This window comes from Calonectris borealis, chromosome 3 (genome assembly GCF_964195595.1).
Source record: "Calonectris borealis chromosome 3, bCalBor7.hap1.2, whole genome shotgun sequence".
NCBI classification, from domain to species: Eukaryota; Metazoa; Chordata; class Aves; order Procellariiformes; family Procellariidae; genus Calonectris; species Calonectris borealis.
In genome coordinates this window covers 30,430,867-30,445,084 of record NC_134314.1, presented here as the reverse complement: position 1 = coordinate 30,445,084, position 14,218 = coordinate 30,430,867, and the positions used below count along the sequence as shown (strand labels likewise).

General features: G+C 41.2%; 1 protein-coding gene across 1 annotated transcript in view; it reads left to right on the top strand.

The window, feature by feature from the left end:
• EYS (eyes shut homolog) overlaps window positions 1-14,218 on the top strand; it is a 958,850-nt gene that overhangs the window by 707,171 nt on the left and 237,461 nt on the right. The window contains exon 36 of the mRNA XM_075145270.1: window positions 10,043-10,272. Coding sequence (XP_075001371.1) covers window positions 10,043-10,272 — 230 coding nt within the window. The remainder of the gene's footprint in view (window positions 1-10,042; window positions 10,273-14,218) is intronic.

The following is a 14,218-nucleotide window of genomic DNA, read 5'->3' as shown; positions in this document are numbered from 1 at the left end:
TTAGAAAAATTGTACATAAAGGCCTATTATTTTAGTTCCTTATCTGTTACTTTGTAAAAACTATTTAGGAAGTTTTCAGTAGCATATTTTTTTACTTTATTTGTTAATATCATGGGGATTTTTTGACCTGTCATATTTACAATATTCTTTCTTATGCACTCAATGAGAATGCAGTATTATTTTAATTAAATACCAGATTACTGATGAATAAGTGATGTTTGTGTTTATGCATGCCAGCCATTCTCCAGCATTAAGATATAATTAGAAATTAAGTCTGGAAGAAAGACTAGATAATACATAACAGTACTCTGCATTTTTAACTCTTTTTGTACTAATGATTTCTACATGTCTGTCTCATCTTGCTTGCAGGCCAACTTTCATGATAATTTCAGTAGTGTGTGATACAGAATGCCTTTTTATATTCCCATCTCTCTCCAGTCACACAGTCTTTGAATAGCAAAATGTTTTCTATCCAGCACTCTTAATTAATATTTATAAAGCAATGTAGGCCTCCCCTACTTCTATTATGTAGGCAAGAACTATTTTCAGCACATGGGGAAACAAATGCAAAAAGAGATTAAGGACTCTGTCTATGAAAATTACTTAGATGCCTAAACTATTCTTATGTAAGGCACCTAAAAACAAAGTATGTACCCTCAAAACTGCATTTTATCTGTAATGTAATCAGGGTGCATTGAAGTTCCAGCCTGCCAAAGTGTGTGTTTCCATGCATTTCTGGAAGTACCTTGATTAACTTTAGAGTCCCCCCAACTCCTGTTAGAGTCTGAGAGTGCCTCATGCTTCAAAAATATATCTCACAGAGGACAAGATCTACTAGGCATGCCCAGAAAAAATTATGAGACTGCACAAGACATATCTAACGTTGCCACCAAGGATGAGGATAAGGCTGAGGTACTCAACACCTTCTTTGCCTCAGTCTTTAGTAGTCAGAGCAGTTATCCTCAGGGTACTCAGCCCCCTGAGCTGGAAGACAAGGACGACGAGCAGGATAAACCCCCCATAATTCAAGAGGAAGAAAATAATGACCTGCTACGCCACCTGGATGCTCACAAGTCTATGGGGCCGGATGGGATCCACCCGAGGGTACTGAGGGAGCTGGCAGAGGAGCTTGCCAAGCCACTCTCCATCATTTACCAGCAGTCCTGGTTAACAGGGGAGGTCCCGGACGACTGGAGGCTTGCCAATGTGAAGTGCATCTACAAGAAGGGCCGGAAGGAGGATCCGGGGAACTACAGGCCGGTCAGCCTGACCTCGGTGCCGGGGAAGATCATGGAGCGGTTGGTTTTGAGGGCGCTCACAAGCCATGTGCGGGACAACAAGGGGATCAGGCCCAGCCAACACGGGTTCATGGAAGGCAGGTCCTGCTTGACCAACCTGATCTCCTTCTATGACCAGGTGACCCACCTAGTGGATGAGGGAAAGGCTGTGGATGTGGTCTACCTGGACTTCAGTAAAGGCTTTGACGCTGTCTCCCACAGCATTCTCCTAGAGAAGCTGGCGGCTCACGGCCTAGACAAGTACACTCTTTGCTGGGTAAAAAACTGGCTGGACGGCCGAGCCCAGAGAGTTGTGGTGAATGGAGTTAAATCCAGCTGGCGGCTGGTCATGAGCGGTGTTCCCCAGGGCTCAGTACTGGGGCCGGTCTTGTTCAATATCTTTATCAATGATCTGGATGAGGGGATCGAATGCTCCCTCAGTAAGTTTGCAGATGACACCAAGTTGGGCGGGAGTGTTGATCTGCTCGAGAGTAGGAAGGCTCTGCAGAGGGACCTGGACAGGCTGGATCGATGGGCTGAGGCCAACTGTATGAGGTTCAACAAGGCCAAGTGCCGGGTCCTGCACTTGGGCCACAACAACGCCATACAACGCTACAGGCTTGGGGAAGAGTGGCTGGAAAGCTACCCAGAGGAAAAGAACCTGAGGGTGCTGATTGACAGCTGGCTGAACATGAGCCGGCAGCGTGCTTAGGTGGCCAAGAAGGCCAATGGCATTCTGGCCTGTATCAGAAATAGTGTGGCCAGCAGGAGCAGGGAGGTGATCGTGCCCCTGTACTCGGCACTGGTGAGGCCGCACCTCGAATACTGTGTTCAGTTTTGGGCCCCTCACTACAAGAAGGACATGGAGGTGCTGGAGAGTGTCCAGAGGAGGGCAACGAAGCTGGTGAAGGGCCTGGAGCACAAGTCTTATGAGGAGCGTCTGAGGGAACTGGGACTGTTTAGTCTGGAGAAGAGGAGACTGAGGGGAGACCTCATTGCACCCTACAACTACCTGAAAGGAGGTTGTAGCGAGGTGGGTGTTGGTCTCTTCTGCCAAGTAACTAGCGATAGGACGAGAGGAAATGGCCTCAAGTTGCACCAAGGGAGGTTTAGATTGAACATTAGGAGAAATTTCTTTACTGAAAGAGTGGTCAGGCCTTGGAACAGGCTGCCCACGGAAGTGGTTGAGTCACCATCCCTGGAAGTATTTAAAAGACGTGTAGATGAGGCCCTTAGCGACATGGTTTAGTGGGCATGGTGTGTTGGGTTGACGGTGGGACACGATGATCTTAGAGGTCTTTTCCAACCTTAATGATTCTATGATTTTATGATATCTAATGGTGGTACATACCTGCTTTCCCATTTTATTCTTCATATCAGTGGTAAGAGCACTGTTCTGATTTATCAGATACTTGACTTCAGTTGTGTCCTCAGCTTGATGGAATTATAAACTTGCCAGTCTCCTACCTGTAAGCAGAAGCACTATAAGAACTCCCCAAACCCAGTCCCTTGGTCTGTCTTGCATGGAACAAGCATTCATTGGCTTGAGTGGAGAAAGGAAAAGTGTTCGCATATGGTTCCCCATCGCTTGGGTAAGAAGATTCATCTGAGTACAGACTTGGATTTTTCCACTGTATCAATTGGGTTTTTTTAATATAACTCTTGAAGCACTTCATTTTCTTTTTTGACAAGGCAGGGCTCTAGCCATCTGGAGAATCTTCACTGTGGGCAAAGTCCAGAATTTTGGCTACTACAGTCCTGAGAATTACAATGCAGAAGTCCTGCCTGAGATGAATTATTACATATGAGATCAACTTTATATCCAGGATCTAGAAGCAATTCTCCTTTATCCCTCACAGACACATTGTGCTACTATAATATGCCATAGGTAGATCTTCCATTTTGGAGTCTAAATTGTGGATGTCATCACCGAGGTAGAAGAAAGTCTATACCCCTTGAAGCTAGAGAGAAGCTTTGGTAAACAGTAGTGACTCCATTCTGGAATTGTGATATGTTAGATCTCACAGCATCTCTGTTACAGGAACTCAATTTACCCAGTACAATTTACTCAGCCATTTAGGACTGGGACAGAATGGTTATATTCTAATCCTACAGAGGCTTTTCAGAAGGACAAGTACAGTGCCATTTAAAAAAAAAATAAGATTTCTGATCTCTGGAGAGAATTTTCAAGGAGGGAATGAAAGTATTTTTCCCATTCAAAACCACTAGTTTCAAGAAACAAAAGTAGTTGCATAAATCAACACAAAAATGCAGTACTCGGGCATTTCAAGTGCTATTTTTCTAAACAGTGGCTAAGATGAAATTGGGAAGAGGTTTTCTACCTGTGACTATTGACTAAATGTAAACCAGAAAGCTGAAGTTCAGATAAATTCAAAATTTGCTTGAACTTCAGAAAGTTTAAGATTTGCACATTGGTCCACTCAGTGCTCTGCTGCTTTTTGAGTTTAATGTTTGGATGATAGAAAGTCAAGAGGGGCTTGAAAGGGAGGATGGGAAGGCTACGAAACAGCAAAACCAAGCCAAAGTAAAGATCAGTGTGAAAAACTGAGAGATTCAATGCTCATTTACTTTTGCAAGCAAGCCAAGTAAAAAGAGGGCTGGATTTGGTACAGAAATTCAGTTCTAGCAAAACCATTATTTGTTATGTCCTAAACTTAGGGACTAAGAGGTTTTTTTAAAAAATATCATCTAAGGAAAACTCACTTTAATATCTTCTTTAGGAAGGCTTTTGCTATTAAACTTTCAAGGTAAAGAATAGTTGCTGCCAATTCTGTGTCACATTAACTTATTTATCTGTTGCAAAGTCTATGGAATCTACATCCTTTAAAGCAAACAGAACAGGAATATGTCTCTTAGTAATATATTTCCTTTTCCTCTTTCCTTTTCCACCTATCTTTCCATACCTGACGTTTCTTCCCATATCTGGCACTGCTATGCATCCTGGAGTTCATAATTTTTTCTTTGGATTTGTAAACGGAGATTTCATAAACTTCGTTATATCTGTTAATTGCATTCTCACATCCTCTGCTGTATTGTATATCAAATATATTATTTGCATTGCTAGGAGTTTGTACTATTAAATGAGATGCTGTGTGTGCAAAAGCAGTTGCAAATGATGTTATACCAACTGTGAATTTTTAAATGGAAAGCTGCAACTACAGTATCATTGAGTTCTGCTACCAAATGCTGTGCCTAGTAGGAGGGAGAAGCTGGGCTCATAGCCTGGAACATATATTGAGAACTGAATTCTTTAAAGAGATATACCTGATTATAAGTCATCTCTATTAGGAAAACAGACACCTGATTCTTTCAAATCAGACAAAGACTGGGATGGGTGAGGAAATAAGATTCAGACATAAACTGCTGAATAAAAATAATCCCTCTCTGGTAATCTCTTAAATTATTTTCTCAATTACTGTGTCAAGTGATTTAAGTGGTTTCTTCAGTGGAGAACTGTGGAAACATTGAAATCAGTGAAATGCCATTTAAAATATTCTTCTTGACATGGTTATGAACAGTGAAATAAACTGTCTGTAAACGACTTTGTTCATTCCTGCCAAATTACACGCAAGGTACTAGATTTTTTATTCCTGTTTAAACCGACATTTCCATGAAGTGCAGTTGTTTTCAGTTTCACAAGGTTTTGAAATTATATTCTACCATGCATGCTAATACCCTTGAAAAATCTTTCTTTTGGCTCCAAAATCTAAAACATTTGCTTAAAATAATAGTCTGTCATAGCCCAAGAAAAATGGCATGTACACACTTCTCCACCACGGAAAATTGCAAATAAAAGCAGTTGCTTCCCAGCACAAATTACTTTATTGACAAGCTAAAAATACAAACTTCCTTATCACACTCACATCAGATAAGCCTAAATCCATTACTTCAATAATAAAATGTTAAGTGTGTAAGTACCAGAAGATATAGGCAGTGGAGATGTTATCATATCACTGGGACTCCCGTGCCATTGCATGTCTTATCAACCTGCTCCAGGAAAAATGTCAGCGTGCTTCTGCAGACATGGCTGCCATCAGCCTGATAATGAATTACTTTGGGGACAAGTCTGTTCTCTTTGCAGGTCTCAGTTTGAAGTCCATTGTACAGATAGATCACCCCTATGAAAAAAAAAAAGTTTTTTCTTATATTTAGGTGGAATTTCTTGTATTTCAGCTTGTGTCCATTGCCCCATGTCCTTTCACAGGCCATCAGCAAGAAGAGTCTGGCCTCACCTTCCCCCCTTCCCTCCACCTTAGGTATTTATACAAATTGGCAAGATCCCTGCACTGGGTCAGAGCGCTGGGTCAGCGCGCAGCTGGGGCCTCCCAGATGGTTTGTTAAGTTTTTAATCCGCAGTGCCTCTAACTCCATACCCTAATAGTTTCTTTTTGAAAAGAGAAGGAGAGTGTAGGGGAGTGGGAAGCACTGTTGGTTAGGCTATGTGTGCTTTTGATTTAACAGCATAACATCGAGTATGATCCCTAAGCGCTATATCCCTGCCATTCAGTTGATCATACATCACCTTGAGTGGTAAAGAATGTAATATAAAATAAACAAAACTTCACATTGCATAAACATCTATATGTAGACAAGCATTTCAAACTTACATGCACTCAGTTATGAAACACAAGGTTACAGGCCTCTAAAACTCAGCTGTTTGAGCTCATTTTAAGATTAAAAACAATGTGTTGATGCTTGCAGGAAGTCAGAAGGTCTTCATGTGCATTGTTGACCTGAGAGGCAATGACAGGCTGGAAAATCAAAAAGAAAAAAACCCAGAAAATTGTGGCCTTGTTGTGTAGTATCAGTGAATGATGCTTTGCCTGATTTATTTTTGTTAACACTTTGTCAAAACTTCTAGCACCTCAATTACTAAATTAAACACTTCCTGGCTTTTTTATTCAAATAAATGTTTTAGTTAAACTGCGTTGAGCCGAGGTCATTCCTTATTCACAGCAGCAGCTTGAATGGCTTGTGAGTGCAGCTGCAGACGTTTACCCCGCTAACCAGCCCAAGCAAACTCTTCTCTGCCTGTGCAGTAAGGCTGCGAGCTGCAGGGCACCTGGAAGCGGTGCTGGCACCTAAACAGTCAGGCACCATCTAGAACCAAAACATCCAGAACAACGCTGCAAAGGCTGACACCCTATGAAAGACTAGTAAATGAACTGAGAAGAAATCAACCTGCCAAGGAGCTTTCCTTTCTTCTCTGTGGATTAGAATGTCAACCAAAAAATGAAGTGAGACTGCATTACTTGTGCTTATAAAGTTTCGTTTGAAGCACACTCTTGTGATTCTATTTTAGAGAAAAACAGTAGCTTCCCCCTAGAAAGGGGATGTGAAACTTTCATGACTGGAAATCAGTGCTTCCAGTGGACCCAAGAATGCACGATTTGCTGGTCAGGCAGATATCCCTCTCATTCAGTATTTTACCCCTGACAGTAACTGTGACCTGATTCAGAGGAATAAATTTTGCAATGGTCATCTATAGGATTAGTTGTAATTAGACAAATGGTCTTTCTACTAGCTAGTAATGAGAGCTTAGTTTATGCCCTGGTTCTTCCCCAGGTTTTATTTCATTTTTGTTGTTGGGTTTTTTTTCAGGAGGAGCAGAAAAATCAACCCAAAATCCCAGTAATAGATCCCAAGAAATTTCTCTTGGAAATGTCTGATTCTTTATGTAAGCCTACTGTCGTGGTTTAACCCCAGCCAGCAAATAAACCCCATGCAGCCGCTCGCTCACCCACCCCCCCCCCCCCCATTCCCCCCGTGGGATGGGGGAGAGAATCGGGAGGGCACAAGTAGGAAAACTCCTGGGTTGAGATAAAAACAGTTTAATAACTGAAATAAACCAAAGTAGAACAGTAATAATAACGAGAACAACAACAATAACAGAATACACAAAGCAGGCGATGCACAATGCAACCATTCACAGACCGCGTGTCACGATCGGGGGGCGAGCCTCCCCACACCGCTGGTTTTTACACTGAGCATGATGTCACATGGTATAGAATACCCCATTGGCCAGCTGGGTCCACCACCCCGGCTGTGCTCCCCCCAGTGCAAACACCACTCAGCAACAGCCAAAGCATCAATGGGCCATCAATGCTCCTTTCACACCAAACCCAAAACACAGCACACCCCCCAAGCTACTGGGAAGAAAGTTAACTCTGTCCCAGCCGGAACCAGGACACCTACTATTAGTTTAGAGTTTCTCAAACATTTAGTTTATGTTTGAAGAAAATGAAGAAAATTAAGATTTTAATTCCTTTTTTAATCAGTGTTGTAATCTCAGCAGCAGGTGACTAAGCTTTTTCAATTTGCTGTCCTAGCCTTGTAGAGGAGAGCACACACGTTAGTGCACTCTTAATGCTGCTCTGAATGGAATAGCCCATACAAAGATCATATTAGTTATTTCCCTTAGGAGAAAAGGATGGTTATAAACTCAGCAATTTCTTTGTTGTAATTCTAGTCATATAAATGGAAATGTTGTTATTCTATTCATGTAAATGGAAATAAACAGGAAGTCACTTATTTTCTTAAAATTCCAAGCCTCTTATCAGCAAGTCCTGAGCCTCCAAGGGATTTTTTTCAGCTTTCTTGTTGTCTGCCATTTTTTTGGATGCTTTTCTCTCATATAAAATGGATGGCTTTTAACTGCCTTGAAATCCCTGTATCCTCATTTCTAACAAACATAGTGTGGTGTGTGTGTTTTGGCTATCTTATGTTTTGGATGCAGTCTGCATCCCTGCTTCAGTATCCCCTTTTAATGCTTCCCTTACCATTATTGCTCTGCACGTCTCCTCTTTGCGGTCAAATAAGCCCTGCGTCCCTTTTGTTCTTTCCCAGGCTCTGCTCCTTTCTCAATTACTGTGCCTTTCTCTGGGTCCCCTTAGATATTTACTTTGTCCTGAATTATTTCTGTCCTTCCTCTGTCCAGCTTCTTTTCCTTCCTACCTGCCCCTCAGTGTATATCATTTTCTTTGTACAGGTGCTGTATTGATAATTCAGAGAACTGATTTTTCAATAGTGAGATTTACAGACAACATACTTCCTTGGGATGTGTTATATTGTTTTCTTTCAGAATATTATGAAGTTTATTAGCACTTTCTAAAATATGGATTTTAAAAAGTAAATTATTAAAATCAGCTTTCAGGTTGTCATGACTAAGCAGGATATGTAAAGAATTCGGAAGCTAGTTTTAAGAAGACAGATGCCTGAAGTGGAGAATGCAAAGTCACACTGAAGGTGCCCCATCACAATCCTGTGTCCCCATCTACCTTGTTTCTGCAGTCACACTCTATTCTCATGATACATCATCCCTTTCAAATGCTTCTTTTTAAGACATACTCCAACCTCCACAATATGGTGAAGCAGAAGTTTTAGCTGATACAAAAGTAAGTGACAAGGAGACAGGGGAGGGTGCAGCAGGGGTCGATATAGGATTTTTTTTAATTTTATTTTTTATAAAGCAGGTTTATACACCATTTTCATCAAAATAAGTAAGAATTTGGCTGTTGATGTTCAACACGTTGCCAAAAATGTTAACTTTCACTGGCTGTGATGCCTATAAACCATTGTATGAAGTATTTAATTTTTATGTTCTGTTTTGACCAAAATATTAGTGACATTTCAGTTCAACCTAGACTCCCTTTCTCTAATTTGATTTTTTTTGCACAACATTAAGACATCAGAGAAATATTCAGAAAGTTTAAAATTACCAATGAAGTAAAAATAGTAAGGTATTTTATTATATTATTGTTGTCAAATTTCAGAATTAGAATTTCTGGAAAAAAATAGAATGTCTTGAACTTCATAAAATGAAAGAAGACTGTCCATCTCTTATGTAAAATTTAGTGAAAACTATTTTCTTTATTGTGCAAGCTTATTAAATAGTCATGAATCTTCTTGTGACTTTTGATTCCTTTCGCTTTGCCTGCATGATAGCAAATTGTGTGATGCATGTATGTTGTTCTGGTTGGTAAATAGGCAGCCTTGAGTTTGTACAGTTTTAGTGAGTCACAACTTTGGGTCTCTGGATAAAACAAAAAGCAGTAATAAAGAGAGTTTATAATTAGGACAAACAGGTGGCATTGCTAACTGATTTCTGGCAATTTTGAGATAGGAAATAATTAAAAAGGAGGCAACTGATTAACATATCAGTCTAGTAGTTCATTTGGGAGCTCAAAAATTGAGGAGAGAGAGATAATGTCATTCTAAACAAGAAAATTTGTAGTGAAAAATGAAACCAAATCCATCTCTCTTTCTTTCCCCTCCCCCCATATAGTAATTTCTATGAATTAAAAGATACTGTATTGCTGTATTACAGCATTTTTTCCTTCTGCATATGCATGCTTAATCTACTTGTATGGAAGTCATGTCTTCTAGAACAGCCTTATGAGATTTGGTAATTTCAAGCAATAAAATATTTAATAACACAAGCCTGTATTTATTTATCACCTCATTGTTGACATCCACCAAAAAGGAATTATGAGAGCACATACAAACTGTGCTACATGAGTGGAGGTTATTTCTTGCTCCCTCGCAGGGAAAAATACCTTCATTATCTTTTTGCTAGATTTCAGGATGGGGACTTGAATTGGGAATTACTAATGTACTCACATTTTCTTAAATATAATCTGAATTTCTAAACAAAAAATCCTACTGTTTTTAAATGAAGCTGAAATGTAGTGGCAAAATTAGGTCTCATGACTTTTTGTTTTGATATGTTGTCTCTATCCTTTCAGGATTCCTGTACCCACACATCTATCAACAGCGTTTCCTATGGTTTCTTCTGACGTGTCTGAGTTGCCTGAGCCTGTTGTGCCCTCTCAGATTTCCCCCGAATTGCCATCTGTATGCCAAGAAGGACTGTGCCATAACGGAGGGACTTGTCGTTCTCTCTCTCTGCCTACTGGGGCCACCTCGTTTCAGTGTGACTGCCCACTACACTTCACTGGTCGATTCTGTGAAAAAGGTAGTTGTGGTTCATCCTTTCTTCGTTAGTTGTGAAATGCAAGTCTTATGCTTCTCTGGAGCAGGAAAAGGGGAAGAGGTAATGACAATCATGTTTCTCTGCTTTTCGTCTCAGTTACTGTTGGTAACTCAGGAGTAGATTCATTGAGGTATTTAGAATAATACTTATTTGCAGCGTAAAATGGGTGATATTAGTCAGGCACACTAGTAAGGGTTGCAGACTTGAGTTAATGAAAAAAAAAATTGTATTATTTGTGCAAGTTGCTGTGCACCGTGTTAATGCATGTTACACAACGTGGTATTTCTGGCACAGAAGAAAGTTAACTTATGAAAATAAGGAGAAGATTTCCTCAAAAGATTATATGTTTTCCATTTCTACAGATTGTTCTTTTTTCATCACTGTGCCTGGTCCCTTGTTGAAAAAGGCTTTTTTTACTCTGTAGCTCATTTATATTTCTATTGCACTACTGTTGCTCATAAAGCACAGATTAGTCAAATGAACATAATTTAATTAGAATTTGAAAAAAAATAATTCTTTGAACAATTTTGGTTTCTTTGTAAAAAGAATCAAGGCTATAAGACAAACTGATCAATAACTGCTAGGGTTTCTGTTTCGTAGTTGTAATTATTTTGCATTACTGCTTTTCAGAAAGTTCTTTTTTATGACAGATTTTATAGCTGGCTTCAAAAACTGTTTTAGCTTTTAAGGTACAGTGGGTGATAAATGGCAGTGGATAATTCTCATAGTACTAAAGGACATTACTGGTGTACAGGAAAAGAAGAAAAAAATGGTCTAGATTGTTGTTATATAACTGTAACATCCTCCTAATGAACTTCCCATGGTAGGAAATGCAGGCAACTAGAGTTAAAAATACCCTTACCAGACTGCTGGTATATCTGAGCTAATATCACCTTGCATTACTATCTGAAAGTAGGTCATTACACTCACTATATGTGAAAGCAATCAATGATGGTGAGCTCAAAAAAAATAATTGTTGTATGTTGCTTAGCTATCAGAGAGTATTTTACCTTTCAGCCTTTCCCAAGTTTATAATAAATTAAATCATATATTTTCAAATTGTCAGTGTTAAAAATTAATTCTGTGAATATCTTCTACGCATTTGGTATCTGGGCATACCATTTGCACTTGCTTTCAATACTTGGCAGCTGTGCAAACTGCACCATAAAATATTGGAACCAAAATAAGCGGGTTTCCCTCAAAGATAACAGATTCAGTGACCGTAGAATCATAGAATCATAGAATCATTAAGGTTGGAAAAGACCTCTAAGATCATCGTGTCCCACCGTCAACCCAACACACCATGCCCACTAAACCATGACCCTAAGTGCTTCATCTACACGTCTTTAAATACTTCCAGGGATGGTGACTCAACCACTTCCGTGGGCAGCCTGTTCCAAGGCCTGACCACTCTTTCAGTAAAGAAATTTCTCCCAATGTCCAATCTAAACCTCCCTTGGTGCAACTTGAGGTCATTTCCTCTTGTCCTATTGCTAGTTACTTGGCAGAAGAGACCAACACCCACCTCGCTACAACCTCCCTTCAGGTAGTTGTAGGGCGCAATGAGGTCTCCCCTCAACCTCCTCTTCTCCAGACTAAACAGTCCCAGTTCCCTCAGCCGCTCCTCATAAGACTTGTGCTCCAGGTCCTTCACCAGCTTCGTTGCCCTTCTCTGGACAATCTCCAACACCTCCATGTCTTTCTTGTAGTGAGGGGCCCAAAACTGAACACAGGATTCGAGGTGCAGCCTCACCAGTACCGAGTACAGGAGCACGATCACCTCCCTGCTCCTGCTGGCCACACTATTTCTGATAGAGGCCAGGATGCCGTTGGCCTTCTTGGCCACCTGGGCACACTGCCGGCTCATGTTTAGCCGGCTGTCAACCAGCACCCCCAGGTCCTTTTCCTCCGGGCAGCTTTCCAGCCACTCTTCCCCAAGCCTGTAGCGTTGCCTGGGGTTGTTGTGGTCCAAGTGCAGGACCTGGCACTTGGCCTTGTTAAACCTCATACAGTTGGTCTCAGCCCATCGATCCAGCCTGTCCAGTTGCCTCTGCAGAGCCTTCCTACTCTCGAGCAGATCAACACTCCTGCCCAGCTTGGTGTCGTCTGCAAACTTACTGAGGGAGCACTCGATCCCCTTATCCAGATCATTGATAAAGATATTGAATAAGATTGACGCCAAAACTGAGCCCTGGGGAACACTGCTCGTGACCAGCTGCCAACTGGATTTAACTCCATTCACCACAACTCTCTGGGCTCGGCTGTCCAGCCAGTTTTTTACCCAGCAAAGAGTATACCTGTCTAGGCCGTGAGCCGCCAGCTTCTCTAGGAGAATGCTGTGGGAGACAGTGTCAAAGGCTTTACTAAAGTCCAGGTAGACCACATCCACAGCCTTTCCCTCATCCACTAGGTGGGTCACCTGATCATAGAAGGAGATCAGATTGGTCGAGCAGGACCTGCCTTCCATGAACCCGTGTTGGCTGGGCCTGATCCCCTTGTTGTCCCGCACATGGCTCGTGAGCGCCCTCAAAACGAACCGCTCCATAATCTTTCCCGGCACCGAGGTCAGACTGACTGGCCTGTAGTTCCCTGGATCCTCCTTCCAGCCCTTCTTGTAGATGCACTTCACATTGGCAAGCCTCCAGTCGTCCGGGACCTCCCCTGTTAACCAGGACTGCTGGTAAATGATGGAGAGTGGCTTGGCAAGCTCCTCTGCCAATCCTCAGTACCCTCGGGTGGATCCCATCCGGCCCCATAGACTTGTGAGCATCCAGGTGGCATAACAGGTCATTAACTTCTTCCTCTTGGATTACGGGGGGTTTATCCTGCTTGTCGTCCCTGTCTTCCACTCAATATGTGTTTCAATGAAGTATTTTCAATATTTCAATAAAGTGTTTTATTTATTTATATACATTTTATGTGCCGGAATCCTTTCTGTGTTCCAAAGAATACAGTTGGCATCCTTTGTATTGGCATCATCTCTGGTATTTTAGATGGGAGCAGGTTTTGGCTTTTCCTAAGGATTATGCCAGGAGTAAGCAATGTTAAATTTAAGGAGTTTGATAGACATCCTGTAGTAGTAGGCCATATCAGGGCATATGCATAACAGCTCTGTTGGATGATACCTTGTTCGGACTCCACTGGTGCCTTCTATCAGTGCCTGATCGCTGCCTTCTTTTGACCTAGTCTTACCTTCCAGTTGATCTGTCAGTCTCCAGGGGTCTTCTACGGTTTGGTGTTTTTAATGAAAACTGATATAATCTATGTTTGAATCATATTATCTGGGCTGAGTACTTACCTCCCTGTGCCACAGGCTTTGGTAGAAGTACCTTCCGGACCTCTGACTGAGACAGCTATTTTTGAGTTGCTCATTCAAAAATAGATCATCCTAAACCGTTTTCTCCTTTGAAGCTTAACCAGTACAGGCCTGCTGAGTTTATACAATGGGATGAGTTGACTGTCTTCCAACTATATTTCCAAAGGAATTTCACATATTTATCTTACCTGTGTAAAGGAAGAGGTCCCCTTCCCTCTCTTTCAGTGACTTTGTTTCAAAAATCATGTGTGAAAATATAACTGAATTATGACTACCTGAAGAGCAAATTAAAAGCAGGAAACTATTACAATAAGTCACGGTTGTAACCAAACCTCTGATGATTAGGACTGAAGCGTCCTACGTTAGACACACTGGTAACTATTCCATTCAATAAAATCAGAATACAAGCTTTAAAAAAACCCTGAAACAAGTAGCTCCTTTTGAGAATATAACCTCAGCTGTATAATCATATCATCCTTTTAATGGTTGAGTGTCTAGTTTCCATGAGATGCCTTTTCTTTTCTTCTAAGATTGGAAGAGATGCCATTTGCATTGCTGAAGCTTGCAGGCATGCTTGATGATGAGATTTTAATAGCGACCCATTTTTCTGCA